General features: G+C 40.0%; 1 protein-coding gene across 2 annotated transcripts; it reads right to left on the reverse strand.

The window, feature by feature from the left end:
* Nucleotides 1–949: 949 nt before the first annotated feature.
* On the reverse strand, nt 950–18,063 carry LOC129185157 (glucocorticoid modulatory element-binding protein 1-like). 2 transcript variants are annotated; one of them, XM_054781892.1, is made up of 10 exons: nt 17,600–18,063; nt 15,842–15,935; nt 15,097–15,155; nt 14,686–14,807; nt 14,454–14,557; nt 12,173–12,357; nt 10,313–10,438; nt 7,652–7,789; nt 7,328–7,447; nt 950–3,073 (listed from the first exon to the last, which is right to left on the reverse strand). In XM_054781892.1, the coding sequence occupies exons 2-10, from the start codon at nt 15,925–15,927 to the stop codon at nt 2,589–2,591; spliced, it is 1,425 nt and encodes a 474-aa protein (XP_054637867.1). In that variant the 5' UTR covers nt 15,928–15,935; nt 17,600–18,063; the 3' UTR covers nt 950–2,588. The 2 variants fall into 2 exon arrangements, with proteins under 2 accessions (XP_054637867.1, XP_054637868.1); XM_054781893.1 differs by having other exon boundaries at nt 15,842–15,973; nt 17,600–17,619.
* Nucleotides 18,064–18,123: the final 60 nt, after the last annotated feature.

An 18,123-nucleotide genomic window follows, 5' to 3' on the forward strand; every position in this document is an offset into this window, starting at 1 on the left:
TTCAAGATTCAAGATTCAAGAGAGTTTTATTGTCGTGTGCATGGTAAAACAGCAGTTATACCATGCAATGAAAATCTTATTCTGTTCATTCTCCCAAGAAAAGAAAGAAAAGAAAGAAAACACAAGAAAGAATAAGAACAGAAGAAACAAACATAAATACCAATAAATTAAGCAACAAAACCAGAAGAGACATTAATACAAATAAATAATACAAATAAATAAATAAAGTGCTATGAGTGTGTGCTTGTGTTGCGTGTGGCGTGTGTGAGTGCTTCGTTGAGAAGCCTGATGGCCTGTGGGTAAAAGCTGTTTGCCAGCTTTGTGGTCCTGGACTTCAAACTCCTGTAGCGTCTGCCTGACGGTAGGAGTGTGAATAATGAGTGTTGTGGATGTGTGCTGTCCTTGATGAGGTTGTGTGTTCTGTGTAGGACTCTAGTTTTATAAATGTCTTGCAGTGAGGGGAGGGCTGCCCCAACAATGTTCTGTGAGGTCTTGATTACCCGCTGGAGTGCCTTCCTATCACGTGTTGTACAGTTACCGTACCAAACAGTGATGGAGGCGGTAAGGACACTTTCGATAGTGCATCTGTAGAAGTCAAGTCCAGTGAATAGCTTGCAATAGTACAAAGATAAGTGGTGAAGTGCCAGAGGTTAAAAAAGGGTAAGGTTACCCAAAACTGAAAAGTTCTGTATATTTCAAAATTATACAAAAATGTCTGTATCAGGTACCACAAAATGTAAAGCTGTTCTGCAGAAATGGAGGTGGATCAAGCCTTGGCAGTTGGTGCAACTAATTCCTACAGGTGTTCCGAGTCTGTGGTACTATACCCTCGTGAACATCAGTTGAACAGCATTGTCCTGGAGAAAGTAATTTGTTGCTACAAAAATGGCAAGAAAAAAGGGAATTAACAATGGAAGAGAGACAGACCATCTTAACACTTAAAAATGTAGGTTTTTCCTCCAGAGAAATTGGAGTGTTCTAAAACGTTTTGGACCAGTTAGTGTATATGCATTTCAAATTGTTTTCTGTGTGTAAAACTATAATTGCAAAACCACGTGTTTTGTGTTAACATTTTTGGCTTTCTAGAACAGATTAATTGGATTTACATTATTTCTTATGGGAAAAATTGATTTGGTTAGCGAACGTTTTGGTTAGTCAGACCTTCTGGAACTACAGCAGAACATTGGTTAGCAACATTAATTCGTTCCTAAAGGTCCGAGTCTAACTAAAAAGGACGAATGGCAAATGGCACCGAATTGTAGGAATGACCCATAACACATCTGCTAGTGCTAGTCATTAGCCATTATCAGTCATTATTCCTTCAGCGACATGCTTTTCTGTTTACCTGCTTGGTCATATGAGATTTCATTAACTGTATTGCTCATATTGTAGTAATAAGTTGTATGATTATCATCACACTAGTCCTCTATGCCATCATAGCTATCCAGAAAAGGTTTTTAAAAAGCCAAAGAAAAAGTAAAACATACTTGTGGAGTTTATCGTTGAGATGCTCACTGGGCTGAAGTCAGATTTGCTGTTAAAGTCCAGTTTTGTTCTTTGGAAGCAGATGTTTCAATGTTTTTTTTTTGCTTGCCAAATTGTACCACTTATAGTGGGGATTCACCTTGGCGGTTTCACTGTATGTGTAAAATATGAATCAAAAGTGGGGATACGTAAAACTTCATAGTGACTAAATACTCACATTTAAAACAGCTGCCAGTGTATTGACACATGAGATGATATGCACTGGGTAACAGCAAGCTAATGGAGGGTTCTGTTGGACGTACATCACACAGCGCACTGCACTTTTGGACAAAAAAAGATTATTTGAAAGCAGTGATTTGTGTGTGTAACCTCAAGATCAACATGCTTGAAAGGTCAATACTCAAAGGGCAGCTTTGCGGATAATCTGATATTGATTTACCCTCTAAACTCCAGCACATTATAGCAGCAAAGGAAAAAGAAACAATTGAGACTGCACCAGTGGAGCATTACCCGGAGGACATTAGCATTTAAAAGAAATACAGCTTTAACCATGAAGAGATTTATTGAAATGTGTCCATTAATCATACAGGGCTATTTTGGAAATGAAACGCCGCCTGAACACAATGTAGATCATATTTGACTTTTTTCAATTGTAAAGGAAGATTATTCATTAATTTATACTGTAGCTGTAAAAAATTCAGAATATTCATCAGGCATTGAGTGTACTGTGCACTGTGCAATTAAAAGCATGGATCTAGTATCTCTTTTTGTAGTCAAAAAACTAGTCAGAAAAACTCTCAAAACAACATGCTTTTAATTGGACAGCAACTATACCCATTAGTATATTGTGACTATACACAAGCTTGAGTGAGATGTTGGTGTTTAAAAATTTGCATAATAAAAAACTCAACACTTACAATTATACAATCACTCACAAAAGTATTCTTGATTACAAATATCGTAAGAAATGTTCAATTTTTTCACATTTCTCTAACTACTTTTACACAAGGGAAAACACAGTCACCAAAGACTGATTATGAAAGTAGTCGAACAGACAAACAGTTTAGAAATCGCTTTAGACTTTGGGATTATCTCTCTCTGTTTCATTTACTTTTAAGTTTTTTCAAACCCTTCCTCCCCAAACCCACTTTTTGAAAGTCATGCAAGCTCTCTCCCTCATCAGCCTCCTCACTTCCTAACTGAGGCTGAAGCTTGCACCCCCTCTGTCCAAGACCTTGGTGGATACCCAAGGTTAGTTCTTGTCCTGGCCTGAGCACCTTCTCCGCTTTGCCCGACTCACAGAGCGCCTGCGCCCTCTCTTCGTTCTTCCCGGCCCCTCCTCGTAGCCCTCTTTGAGCAAGGAAGTGGCTGACGTGCTGAGGGTTGATGGAGGGTGGATGAGTGTACGGCGGTGCAGGTAAGCCCAAAAGGGAGAGTGGCTGGATCACAGTGTTGCTGATGATGGGTGACAGCTGACTATTGGATGGCTGGTTGCGTTGGGGTCGAAGGTGCTTGTGGGACGTGTGTTTGTAGGATGGATTTTTAATCCAAGCCTGCTTCCTCCTTTCCTTTGACAGCTCCTCCAGCTCTACAGAGAGATGGAATACAAGTTATACTGTGCAGTAGAACCTCTTAGTCTAAAGAATATGCCTCTAAAGTGTTGTGAGAAAACCCACGCACGCATGGGGAAATGGGCAAAAATTTGAACCCTCGATCTCCTGAATTTGAGGCTGATTGGTTGTTTGCCTAAATGTGTCCAGTGAGTAAAGCTTGGGTTATGCCGCGTGGAAATGAGACATGCGGAATCAGGCAGAGACAACTTTTGCAGCATTTATAGTCAGTGCGTCATGTCCCAGCTGTTAGCCTATATTTTCCTAGATGATAGGGTGCAGTGTGGAAGGTCTCCGGAATTTGTACAACAATACACCATAGTAGAAGTAGAAAGCGTTGTTTACAACACAGTGACAAGCATGAGCTTAAACATTTTTCTGTGTTTGATAAAACACTCTTTCAGAATTGGTGGGGCATCCTTGCCTCCTCCTAGATCACCACTTTTCCCTTTAGCGCCCTTTCTAGCCTTCACATATCAGTCTCTTAAATTTGTCCAACTTTTTTTTTACTGCCTCCTCGTCTCTTCCAAGAGTGGTAGCAATTTCTCTCCAATAATTGATCACAATGTGTTGATTGCGGTGATTTTTATGAGCCGCATCATAAGGATGTCTGTATTTTCGAATTTCCACCACCTTGCTTGTCCGCCATGTTTTTCCACGCGGGACCCGGTCCGCGGTCCCGCCTAGTTAAAAAATTTCCTAGGTGCGGAGTGCGGAAAATTTGGGCCGCGTGGACGCCGCACCGAGGGTAGTGGTTGCAAAAGTGACGTAATTTGGCCTCTTGGAACCGTGCGGACATCGCGGTTGCGTCAAGCATAAACCAACTTAACTGGCAACGACTGTAGGGTGTACACCACCTCTCACCCCCACAGTGAAAGTGAATGAATGCATGCCTCCTAAAATCAAGGGAACATTTTTTGTTTGAACCATCGTCTCGGGTGACATCACATGGGACAGACAGTCAGCATATGTTTTGAGACCATGTGTGTGTTTGCTTTTTATTTGGCTTTTTAGCAACACTTATTCCTAGAGACCAGGTTTTTAAAAAGGGGTGTTAAGAGAAGAAGACCAAAAGAAGAGAATCAATAGGCTTTTTTATAGAGAGATGCTGTAAAATTGCTGCATCATAGCGGTAACAAAAGATCCAACATATTTCCACCTGTGTCTTTTACACAGATGTCAGCAGATTGGGGTATTGCTATGACTATGCGTGCTTTTACACAGAGACAGCAGCAATTGCTTTCAACACAGTTTCAGGTGAGAAATTTCACACGCTTGTCGTGCCTTTCAGCATTCCTTTACACACAAGCGCCGTCCTACGGCTATTAGAGATCAGATACTACCTCTGAAGGCAGAAAATTGACTGGTCAACTTCACCTCCTCCCCATTCACATCGATGTAGTTTCCACAGAACAGCCACATAAAACAGTTGGCTTTTACAGGCAATGTGAAAGGAGCTATTGTTATAAGCAAATAACAAACAGTATGCCACAAAAGTGAGTTCATCTTTCACATTTCTTCAAATATTTTCTTATATCTTTTCATGGAACAACACTAAAGAAACAACACTTTCATACAATGTAAAGTAGTCAGTGAACAGCTTAGATAGCAGTATAAATGTACTGTCCCCTCAAAATCTCAACACATCTCAACACACAACCTCTCCTTAACACACAACCTTTAATGTCTAAACCGCTGGCAACAAACAAATTGGGCCCTGTTAGCCAGTTTTACTCCCCGGTGTCATGTGACTCGTCTTAGTATCAATGGGGAGCAGGTATGTTAAATACATACTAGTCACTGGAAGTTCAACATGGCACTTCATGCCAAAGAAATTCCCTGAGGATGTGAAAAAAAGAATTGATGCTCTACATAAAGATCTTCTAGGTCAGGGGTCACCAACGTTTTTCCTTGTGAGAGCTACTTTTACAAAATGAAAATGGCCAAGAGCTACTCATTTTTGTAACATTTATTTTCAGAGCTTATTTTAAACCCAAACAAAGCGAATATGCTTGTTTTACCAGAACATTAACAAAATGCTGGTGTCCACAACTCACATTTTGTATTTCAGAATGCATTTCTTTCTACTGTTCTTTCATTATTAACTGAAAACCTGAATGAAAAGCAGGCTTGCGGGCACCTCATGTGGTCGTGGGGGGGCTACCTGGTGCCCGCGGGCACCACGTTGGTGACCCCTGTTCTAGGTTATAAGAAGATTGCCAACACCCTGAAACTGAGCTGCAGCACGGTGGCCAAGACCATACACAGCTTTAACAGGACAGCTTCCACTCAGAACAGGTCTCACCGTGGTCCACCAACGAAATTGAGTGCACATACTCAGTGGCATATCCAGAGGTTGTGTTTGTTAAATAACATATGAATGCTGCCAACCTTGCTGCAAAAGTTGAAGGTAGTTAAAGGTGATGGACCTAAACACTATTGAGCATCTGTGGGGCATCCTCAAACAGAAGATAGAGCAGTGCAAGGTGTCATCCACCATCTCTGTGATGTCGTCATGGAGAGTTGGAAGAGGAATCCAGAGACAACTTGTAAAGCTCTAGTAAACTCCATGCCCAAGAGAGTTAAGACGAACGGTATCCACACTAAATATTGACACTACACTAGGTCCCCAACTTACGAACATCCGACTAGCGAACATTCGCGGATATGAACATAAGCCGACTGGTCTATATTTTATTTTATTTTGCCTTGTAGTCACTCAATCAGTATTTATACTGCTACTGTACATGCTTGACCAGTAGAGGGCACTGTGACACTGCTAATGGGACCAACAGTTATAGGCAGACCGGGGGGAGGAGAAGTGAAGAAAAGCTACTTTGTAGCTTTATGATACAACCCGAACAGAGCGTGTGATGAAAGTTTATGAAGAGTTAATAGGCCTGCTTAATTCTACACCACCCACAGAACACTACCTCTTTTACAAGAGTCTAACGAAGACGACCATTTGTCCTTTTTTTCAATAACTCCTCCTCCTTCTCCACCACAACGACATATGCTCGACCACTCCTGAAGTCGTCCTCCTTCTCGTCCTACTCCGCGAACCGAAGATTTAGTTAGCCGGTTGGCTGCTTCTTCTTCTTCTTCTATTGTTTGTTGGCGGTTAGCAAGCAGCTCACACAGTTAGCTAGTTTCATAGCGACGGCACGAAAGACACTGATTGACAATGGTCTTCAGCCAATCCGGACGCAGAACACAATGGGCGGGTTCTATAAGGATAAGGATTGTTGTGGCTCTATATTTAGCTGGCTATTGTCTACTGTGGGTTCCTAATATGCTCGTACAGGGATGTAAACACACTGAGACGAGTTGGAGCTGCACAAGTCTTCAACATGAGTATACACCCTCTACTGGTAGCAGTAGTAAATACAATAGCAGACACATACAACAGAGCGCCGATAGGTTGCTCTCATACACCACAAGCACGCACAACACAATGCGCGTTCATACGCTGTTAAAAAAAATATGCCAAATTGTACATTAAAAATCCACAAAACAGGGAATACGCGAAAGGTGACCCGCGATGTAGCGAGGGGACACTGTATAGGCACAATTTGGACATTTTTATGAGGGATGTACTCACCTCTGTTGCCAGCGGTTTAGAGATGAATGACTGTGTGTTGAGTTATTTTGACGGGACAGTAAATTTACACTGTACACAATCTGTACATGATTTTGCATTCTATCAAAGTGTTGTTTCTTTAGTGTTGTCCCATCAAAAGATATGATAATATATTTGCAGAAATGTGAGGGGTGTTTGACATACATGTACTAGTATTTATATGCATACACGTATGTACCCAGTCAATCACAGGGAACACGCTGCACAAACAAACAAGCATACACACTCACATTCACACCTAAAGACAATTTAGACATGCATATTTTTGGACAGTGCGAGGAAGCTGGAGTACACCCCAAGATACCTTTACAATTCATTTGTGGCTAAATGACAGTGTTTAAAGTATTTATTCACTTTGTTAACAATGTCAAAATGTTTCTTAAAACATAGCCTGTACAGTTAAAAAAAAAATGTATTATGAAGGCAACACTTTGACCGTGAAACCTATTGTGTCAGTTTCCAACATTTTGGGATTTATGGGACATGAATAGTCATAAATCAAAACAAACAAAAGATTGATCACTGTCCCACAACAGATTGTGTTTAACATAAATGATAGATAGCTACATGTACTATAGGCTGCCTGCCTCACCATAAACGCCATCGTTTTCAACTTTGTTATCTTCCCTCTGGCTGCACCGCTGCTCCAGCGCTTGCTTCACAGAGTCTAAAAGCCCAAACATCTCACACAGGGAATTTAGTATGATGGCGTCTGCAAAACAAACAAATAGTTCAATACTTAAAACTTGAACGCTTGATGCTATTTGTTATCAATATGTACACAAGGTTAAAAATGGGCATATTTAGCTGGAGGGGCCTTCTGAATTAACATTTACTTGATCGATATTCTGCTCAAAGCAAATCAATTTCCCTTCAAAGCTCAGTGATTTGTACGTTTCTCACAGTGGGAACTCACCCATCTCCTGCAGCTCATCTTTCTCAGTGCGAACTTCAAGTCCTTTCAGAGTGGCCAATAACTGCGTCTGAAGACCGGAGAGGACGCCGCCCATCAGTCCACACTCTGCAACGCCCTTCCACAGGCTCAATATGCCATCTGAACACCAACAATCAAGCAGGAAAGTCTTATTATTTCTTTAAAAACTATATGTCGATGTGAAAGGTTGCATCCTTTCTATAACCTGGGTGAGCGCGGTTGTGTTCTGTTGTGGAATAGGTTGTTAAATAGCAATAAATATAGAACACAACTCTAAATCAAACATACAGACTAAATCCTGAGAAAAAGATATTAGGAGAGAAAGAAGAGGTGCAGCAGCGGCAGAGATGAAAGATAAATAAGTTGTTAAAAAAAGAAAGAGGTCAAGTCAAGTTTATTTATGGAGAAGATTATATACTGAGACCAAGTGTGTTTCCTGCTAAAAAAAAAAAGAGAGTAGGGAATTAAAGGGGATAAGAAGAAAAGTACTGAGATTTTTTTAAGGGAATTAGTTTCAAAGTAACACAAGACTCGGTCACTTCATTAGGTACGCCTGTCCCCTAATACAGGCGATGTAGCAAATACAGGGTGATTCAAAAAAAGAATGAACCGATTTCATGACACATTGCTTCAGTTCTCAAGCATCGTCACAGAATGAGTCAGTGTGGAATGAAGAAACTGATCAAGTACTTCAGGACTGCTTTGGCTGCACAAACTGGGATGTGTTTAGAACTGCAGCGGAGAGGGAAGATTGTACTGTTGATTTGGATGAATATGCTTCTGCTGTTACTGGCTACATTAGCACATGCATAGAGACTGTTAGCACCACCAAGTATTACAGAAAATACCCTAATCAAAAACCCTGTAAGGGCTAAGCTACGTGCTCGTTCGACTGCATTTGTCATGGGCACCGTTGAGGACTACAAAATGGCCAGATAAGACCGAAGAAGATCCATACGAGAGGCCAACAAGAACAAGAATTTCATTGCATAGCAGAACTACCTGTTTTACTGTGCATATATATGACAATAAAACTCTTGAATCTTGAATCTTGAATTTGAGAGAGGAGTTTTCTAAGTTTTCAATGGCTGCCACTGAGGGGCTGTAGTCGTATTGCAAAGTTGGTCGTTAGGGGGGCGCAAAATCTTGTTCTTTGTGCTTGGCCTGCAAGATCCCTAGACCTCACCGTGTGTGATTTTTTTTTTTTTTTTTTTTTTTATGGGGATATGTAAAATATCTCCTTATGTTCCGCCGCTACCCACTAACCTCAACGACCTTAAACATTGAATAACAACAGCAGTTAACTCGGTGGATCGTGATATGCTGATACACTTCTTGGATGTTGCCTGTCATGCAGGTGGTGGCCACACAGGAAATAAAACCTGATTGTGAGTAGAATACGTGTGACATGGTTGGATTCTTCTATTGCTTTTCCTTAATAAAATATTGCGTAATGAAATTGGTCCATTCCTTCTGAAAAACCCTGTATAACAATGCTGAGTTTTAAAGTGGGGTATTCATTTAACAATGTGTTTATTAGTGTGGATGTAGTTTGTGTCCATTTATCCAAATAAAGAAAAAACACGAGAGATTGATACACCCTTAGAAATGTCTATTTTTGACACATGACTCTGCCCCCCCCAAGGCGCTCCTGCTAGCTTGTTTTGTATTTCTGATCAACATTTGCAATAAAAGTGTCATGATCTGTGGTGCTGCTCTGCGGCCCCCTGCTTGTGTTTTAGTTGCAGTGCAAGGCCAGCTGGCCTGGGAGGAGCCATGCGCGCACACCTGCAGCTAATTCCCATCTACTTCATAAGAAAAACACACCTGTTCTCCGTTGCCAGATTGTTTTCATGCTACTTGCTAGTTTCATGTACCTGCCGGCTTTTCGAGCTCTCTGTATTTGCCATACCTTCTGGTCATCTCGTGTCTCGTGTTCCTGCTTGGTTATCGCCAGCAGTGTTTTTGGTTACATCCTGTGAGTACTTTTCACCTGTTTGGTAGTTCCAGCAGTGTAGTTTTTGTTGTATTGTATCTCACTATCCTGCTATCTGTGCTAGCAGCGCTTTTCGTTCGTGTATTTTTCCCGTGGTTTGCCCGGAGGATTTTCTGTTGTACTTTGACTTTTTGTGTTTTTGTATTGTACTCTTTGTGAGCCTCTTTTTGTTATTAAACCTTTTTGCACAGACCTTTTGCTCCACTCTGCGTATTGAGATCCAGCACATTGACTAAAGCCAATCCTGACAAAAAGTGACTGTTGCTGTTATTACATTTGATTCTTCTCCAGAACAGTAGCCAAACAAACTTTTTTGTCACAGCACACAACTGTGATACATTCAAGGACCACCGAACAAAACGCAAAATATCAAGGCTTGATGAAAAAATTATCAGTGAATGCTGTACCTTTCACCTGTATTATCACATTTTAATCAATTATTCATGACTTGGGGTGAATGAAATGTGTTTTCTGAAAAAAACCAAAAATTTGCCGGAGAAAAAAAATATACAAATGAAATAATTATATTTTAACCAAAAATTTGCAGGGCAACGAATGCTGAATCATGAATGTGCATCCACTGTACAGTTTTTTTTTCTCTACCACTTTTACATTGCAGCTTGAGGCAATGTGCTTATCCTATTTACCAGGTGTGTCAGTCCTCCTCCTCTTTGCATGTCCATTGGCTGTGGTGGTGTTTGCAGTGCTCCACTCTCCTCCAAACTTATCATCCAAAGACTCATCTATGTCAGCTGAATCATGTAGAACCTCTCCTGAAATGAAAAAGGGAAAATTTTAACCAATACTTGTGCTAATTATTAGTACAGTGGAACCTCTAAGGTCAAACACTATCCGTTCTGTGATGCTGGCCAACCTCCAATTTGTTTGAATGTCAAACAAATCGTCTTATAGGAATTAATGTAAATACGAAAGAAATAATCTGTTCCAGGGTCAAACTGTTCCCATATTAATCTTTTATTTACTGTACAGCCATTGTTTGGAATAATATTTGTTCACGATAAAACATAAAAACAATAAAGATCTTGGTTTTAACTTTGAAGACAAACCGCAACGATGTAATCCAAAGGAAAGTTGTGCCTCATGTGCTCCACGTGCTTACTTTTCAGCATTCTTGTCGCAAAAAGTGTAAAAAGAAGGGAACCCTAGTTCATCGCAATATGCAAAAAATAATTCAACTTTCAAAACCCGTTGCTTGGGATAATACGTCTTTGGAATTGTGCCGCTTTTCCACAGCACAGCGCTGCTGAACTCTACTCGCCTCGGTTATCCACTTCCAAATAATACGACGAGAAACTGTGAAAACCGCACAGTGTTGAACACATCAGTCAGAAGGAGACACACTAACAAACAGCATGAAAAAAGGAGAGCAGGGATCTCCTGTATTTACTTCTCAGCATGTCAGTGTTGACCATGGTAAGAAGATACATTCTATCATAGAGATTGAGGGGTGCCTGCGATTGGCTGGCGACCAGTCCAGGGTGTACCCTGCCTCTTGCCCGAAGTCAGTTGGGATAGGCTCCAGCATACCCCTGCGACTCTCGTGAGGATAAGCGGCATAGAAAATGGATGCATGGGTGGAGATTGAGGGCTGCAAGAAAACAGACTACTGTAGCAAAGTCATGATTGTGTCCATCCACAGCCAAGGAGCAGCAACCAGGGTTAACATTAGCATGTGTGCTGATATTTTGTTATTTCTAGCTGTGTCTCGTAAAATGTTACAATAATCAGGCCATGACGAATATGTCAGCAACCAGCAGTGGTTGACGTCACCTGTTTGGTATCGACTCAGCACACATGCAACACCAACTAAGTAGGTAACAAATAATACCTCATAAGGTACAATGCAGTGGAAAAGGAGCATTAGTACATTAATTCATTAGCCACAAAAACCCCAATAAAAAACAAAACACACACAGTGACCGTGCCATTACAAAATGTACGACCTCTGTGATGTTCGACTTTAGAGGTTCTGCTGTAATAGTGATAGAGTTAAGGGAAGTGCCAATCAATTGTTTTTGTATCTTTCTAAGTCAGACGTGTCCAAAGTGCAACCCGGGGGCCATTTTTTTTATTAGCCCTAGGCATATTCTAACAATTTAATTAATTCATTATTAATAAAATATATTAGATAAGCTATATCACACTAATAAATATCTTTTTCGTCGCCTACAACACAAAAGCTAAGATGCCAATGGTTTCTTTACATAGCCTAGAATATCTTGAACTACATGGGATTGGTTTTAGTCTCTTTAATGTACATAATGTATCAAAGTGGCCACTGCATCCTTTAATTTATTTGTACACGGCCCTTGGTGGGGAAAGTTTGGACACGCCTGGTCTAAGTACTTCTGCAGCCTGGAAGACAGATCAATTAAATTCTGTGTTTCTGTCTGCACCGGTTCAATGGTGCATGACACAAAATGGGGAGAAGAATCAGTGAGCAAGAGAATGCAGCAAATGGAAAGTGCCAACCAACTAGGATGTACCTGTCAGGGGAGGCACCTGTCCTCCAAGAGGCTCGAGAGCCAAACATGAGGGGTTGGGCTGCACTGACGTTCCCAGAGGAAGCTGCGTGCTGTTGATCAGCATGTCAAACTTGGTGCTGCGGCATGTGTTGCTGCACACCGTGTCATGCTGGTAGAAATCTATCTGGCCGGAGTCCATCATTTTTCTACATGGGGGAGAAGCAGGTCAGTGTACAGTCTGTTATTAAAGAGCTGCTCGGAGTTGTTTTAACCATAAGATTGCAAGGATCCGACCACACAAAGCTGATGAATCAAATGATGAAAGGAGCAGCTTTTGCCTTTTAAGCCCAGTGTATTGATTCTTGTCTCTTAGGAACAAGTACAAACAAGATAAAGAGACGAGACATGATTGTCAGCAGCTGGTATGCGCCGAAAAAATATTGACACTGTATTGTCATTGCAATCTGTTGTGACAAATTATTGACACATGACTGCAAAATTTGGTTTATTTTTGTTCAAATGAATGCATTCCAAATACAGGTGTTTTGTGCTATATTAGATTTACCTCAGGGTGATACAAAAAATTGATACGGCAAGGTATCATTTCACTATTGCTTGATGATAACTTGATAACTATTACACACTGATAACTTATTGATGTACAACAGTCACATACTCATATTTTCTTAAAATGCAAGCACACAAATTATAATTAGATGTCGTTGTGCTACAAAATATTGAAACGATGAAATGTATTAAAGTATTGTATTGCTATTACTTGTGATGCTATATCGGTGCACCACCGTCAAATACTACAGTCGTCCTTCGCCATGAATGTCACGTCTTCACTTTATCACGATTCTTCCAAATATATAAATTAATAAATCAGGCTGTTTCGTGGTTAAATATGACCTATTATTAATTTTAAAAAAAATGCATATTGAAGCAAATGTTATGTATCTTTTGCCTAAATTAAGAAGACTCATTCAAATACTCTGTGAATGATACAGTATGCAGTATTCTACACTGTCACTAGGTGTTGGTCATGTTATTGGAATGTTCGATGAGATCGCCGGAACAACAGGCTTTCATTGTAGGCTTGAATTATCTCATAGCAGGCACAATAATCGCTCAGAAAACACGGGCTACTGTTGCGGCCTTAACCCACGCCAAGCTAAAACTCAAATCTGAACCCCGGATATCACTTCTTGTAGCAACACACACAAGCATGAGTCTTATTTATGTCTTAAATGGCTTATTTACTCTTTTTATGTCTACTATATTGGATAATATGAGTGTAAAGGTGACTATAGGGTATTATATCATGTCTAGAGGGCTGTAATAGTGTTAAAAACCGTATTTAGAAGGCCGTAAACAGGTTTTCTATGCTCTAACTATGAAAATATTCCATTTATACATAAGGAATCCTACTTAGCACAACTTCAGTCAGGTCTGGAACCAATAAACCGTGATAAATGAGGGATTACTATACTGATATTTTTGTTTTATTATGCTGGTGCTCAAAATTTGATTTAGTTAAGTCTAGGGCAAAAGAATCACTCTGCAAAGAGTGGTATTGTATCTCTAGTGATACATTATCCATACTCAACAGTCAAGTATGAATATTTTTGTTATACATAGGCACTCGAAATGTTACATAGTTACATTCGTACTTTTGATTTAATGAGGAATGGAACAAACTATCAACACAGTCAAGTATCATATCACAACCTTTTGTGATAAATGATCTATATACTATGTTAAATTAAATCTATTTCATTTATTGGTCAGTACTTCAGAGCTCAGAGCTAAACATTTAATGATGTCTATTATTTGTGTGATTGTTTTATTCTGATGTAGTAATATTTAAGCTCCATTTAAAGAAGATCTTGCACCATTTTGCATTTTATTACTCTTTCATTTGTTTACCTTTATGTATTTGTGTTTGCAATATTGGCTGTCTTTTTTCATTTTATTTTTTTCATTTTATTCAATACATCTTACAGAGCTGCAACCATAATTTCCTTGCACTGCTGTCAAGTGCAGGGACAAAGTCCTTGTATTGTTTCTGCTCACATACAAAGATACACAGGCACTGACATGTATCAGTGCTGCTGGTTTGTGAACGTATAAACGATCACAATTACTGTATCAATGTAGAACCATTACTACGTGCAAAATATATTTCCCCACATTTAAGTCTGGTGCTTTAGGTGTTATTTGAGAGTTTATTGAGGTGTTATTGAGAATGTTTAAAGAAAACACAGTTAAAAAAAATAGAAATAGAAAAAAACGTGTCTACCTGAGCATAACCCCGCCCAGTCTGATGGCCCTTTTCCAGTCCTTCAGAGTGGCTTTCCCTGCCAGGTGTACAAACTGCTTAGGACTGATAAGCTGGTCATTAAACTATAAAAACAAGACAAGAGATTGTGCTTTGAAACACGCCTGCAAACAACACAGATGAATAAAACCAAGATGGCAATTTGACAGCATTCATACAAACACGTGTCACTTGAGGTGGAACGTCCACTTACTTTCACACATCTAACGTTGATTCCAGGGCACACAAACTTCTTAAAGAGTAAAACAGCTCTGCTTTCTCCACAAGTGATGGGATAGCCATATTCCACACTGTCACCCTGTGATTTGCTGTCTTCTACAGGCAAAAACACACAGCATTAAAATTGCATTGTGTGCACTTTTGTTACATGTCACCATATTCATTAGCACAAGAAAATGTGAATGTGCATTTTTCACATCACATAAATACTCTCTTGGGTGCTGATGAGCAGGACACTGACTGAAGCTGTTACAAAGTCGTCATCATTCTACATCACAACCTCGCATGCTAATATCTGCAGCTCAGTATATCACAGAAAAAAACATGTACATTTGTTTTAAATTATCAATATGTATGACGAGAGATTAAGACGTATTTTACTTACCAGGTTGGGTCTCTATGGCCAAGACTGTGCTGCTTGTATCTGCAATGTCATAATTTCCCCTGCAGAGGGAGACATAGTGTTAGACATAAAGAATATTTATCTTTGGTTGGGTTGACCTTTACTGTAAACCTATCAGAAAATAAAGCATTCCTTAACAGTGTGTTTTTTTACAAGAGTAAATATATGGATGTATTTAAATATAAAACTGATATTTTGTCACATCAGTTAAAATGGTACGAGCAGACTACTTCTATTTATTAATGTTTATTAATGAAACAAAGCATTGGTGGTGGTGTTTTGGAGTACTTGATATGAGTAGTTGTCCCAATATGTTGCCCCCATCATAGACACGTAGGTCTACAAGTATTTGGAACAAAAAAAAGAGTTTTAATGGATTTAAGGCACTCATTTATTGCAAACAATTCTAATCCAAGTATTAAAATTATGGTCATTTTATGCAATTAGGTGACTCCTGCAAATGGATGTACTGTACATAGCGTCTATAAAATTCTTAAATGGTGTAAATTTGTGTAATCTCTTAAAGTTAAATCACATCTTCACTGTTTTATTTCAAATCCATTGTTTATTCATTATTCATCATTCAAAATGCAATGCTATCAATGAATTGGACTGTACAAGGGGATCCAATGAAGTGTCTGGTAAGCATATTTTATATGTTTATATGTTTCTACTGCTCAAACAAGAAAAATGTGCTGTGTTTTTATAATAACCTCCATAGTATTACCCGTGCAAGATGGGCTGCAGGTGCAGTATGACTTGAGTCTTATGGTTGTTGCCACTGGACTCCCCCTCCTCTTCCTTCTCCATCATGAGATCCCCTGCAGACACAATGACCTCAGCACCCCTCCTCACAGAGCTGCACGCACAGAGGCCCAGCCACGCATGTTAACAGCAGTATCTAGACCAAACACATGCACGCACGCAGTGACGCTATTTTAATGCAGCAACAACACATGTCAATGGAAGCCTTCCTCCCCCTGAAGCTGTGTTGTCTGACATGCAATTGTCATAGAAAAGAACCCATAGTGGGCTTAAAATGACTTAATCCTCACATGATATGGTATGGCTGGAGCCTCTGCATTAAGGTAATGTACAGTATGTACACAAGGAGATAAATGTTCTTAGCTTAAATTTGGCCTGTAGGCATGGACTGTGTCGTGAAACAACGGTATATGGGGGATCAACAAGTGACGGTCCCCTGTCATATTTACATGATATCAAAAATCTGCTCATGTGCTAGTCCTACTATATGTATTGACTATTGCTACTTAGTATTGTTGTCATCACAAAATAATGCATCAATATGTCATTGCAAAACAGGCTAAAGTACGCTGTATACAAAATGCCAGGGGTGTCCAACTGGTTACTCGCCACCTTTTTAGTAGCTCACCTAAGGGTCAAACAATACGAGACCCTTGGTGTTTTTGTAACTCGTCAATTTAGACAGTATGCCTCTTTTTGTAGGGACAAGTGACCACAAAATAGCACACAGTAACAATGACTAGTAGCTCTAACAGTGGTGAAAGTTGGAGACCCTTGCTATATAGCTTTGATTTATTAAGGTATTATGTATGTATCTCTTCATTACAATGTTCCTGTAATCCCGATAGTCCACTTCCTGTGTTTAAGCATCACCATTTTCTAATTAGAAAAAAGAAAGGATAAAGAATGTGTAGCAATGGACGAGTGGCTTATGCAGTGATGAAGGAAAGAAAAGGAAAACATTGGAAAATAACAAGCTAATATGAGTAAAAAGAAAACCTAACAGGAGGCCTGCATGTGCAGGAAAAATGTAGACAAAGATGTTAACAAAGGTAGAAAAAGTAAATAAAAATGATACATAAGTAAATCAAATGAGGATTACATTGAATTAATAGTAAATATCAGTTAGAAGGAAAAGATTTTAAAGATAAATGAATAAGTAAATAGAGACTGGAGGAAGAATTTTGACAGAAATGCACAATTCACACATTCACAAATACTTTGTATAGTTCATTACACGTTATGCAGACTATACTGCAAAAAGGAAATAAATGCATTTCATTTAAAGAGTTGCAAGAATCCTGACAAACAGGCATTAATTAAAGCTGGATTATTTGCACAACATTCCCAGTCAGCCTTGCGTGCACAAAAAGCAGTTCAAGCAGGACATCATCATTCTCCTCAATAGCACTAAAATATTAATGGACGAAGTGTTTCATTACAAACAGTCCATTCAAAATGAATAGGAGTCAAATGCAAGTGCTGCAACATAGCCACACTAGCAAGCAGCACTGAGCGGTTGCGTGCCTCCCTCACACTCCTTCATCCACTCAAACTGACGTCTGTCGGCGCGGCGTCACGCACAGCCCGGCACGCACGCTTCACTGCGAGAGCGCAAACCCACCTGATCCACGCACACGGACACAAAACAATAACAAAACACACCACCGCAAACACATCACCTGCTACTTTCAGGCAACATTGTCATAGTTTGACTTACCGTTGTGGAGCAGGGCTCAGTTCTCATCCTCCGCCGGTCGGGAGAGGTAGGAGAGCATGCGCCGTGGCGCGTCCACGCTCCCCGCACTGAAGGCAGCATTTGCCTGAGAAGCATCTGTCCCGCTGTCACGACAAGCGGTGAGTTCGCACGCGATGCTGTGTAAATCGCTCAAATTACTCTTATGTGCCAGAGCGCCACTTGATTGCAGCGCCTGTCAGCCATGGCGGACCCTGCGCCCGAAAACTGAACACATGTGTTATTATGAGCTCTAAAAATGACAGCGCCACTGTTATAAACGCTCCTCTTGTAGTTGGCACTTCCTTGTTTTTGCACCTTGTTTGGGATAAACGTGCCTCTACATAGGTCACAAGGAAAAGGGTTGTATACTTTGAGAGTGCCCTAACATGTCCTTATAACACTCTAAATTAATAATTAGATTTTAAATAGCAAAGATCCTGGTTCAATGTTGCCGTCCCTGTAAACAAAGGTAACCATTAGCATAAGTGCACAGGCTGACTTCAGAT

Source organism: Dunckerocampus dactyliophorus, chromosome 7 (genome assembly GCF_027744805.1).
Source record: "Dunckerocampus dactyliophorus isolate RoL2022-P2 chromosome 7, RoL_Ddac_1.1, whole genome shotgun sequence".
NCBI classification, from domain to species: domain Eukaryota; kingdom Metazoa; phylum Chordata; class Actinopteri; order Syngnathiformes; family Syngnathidae; genus Dunckerocampus; species Dunckerocampus dactyliophorus.

Bases quoted from the DNA above. Each gene is read 5' to 3' on its own strand.
- LOC129185157 (XM_054781892.1), bottom strand. From the start codon at position 15,927: ATGATGGAGAAGGAAGAGGAGGGGGAGTCCAGTGGCAACAACCATAAG. The intron at 15,156-15,841 runs GTAATACTATGG...CTCCCTCTGCAG, and splicing joins CTGCAGCCCATCTTGCACGG to GGGAAATTATGACATTGCAG. The intron at 14,808-15,096 runs GTAAGTAAAATA...TTTTGCCTGTAG, and splicing joins GGCCATAGAGACCCAACCTG to AAGACAGCAAATCACAGGGT.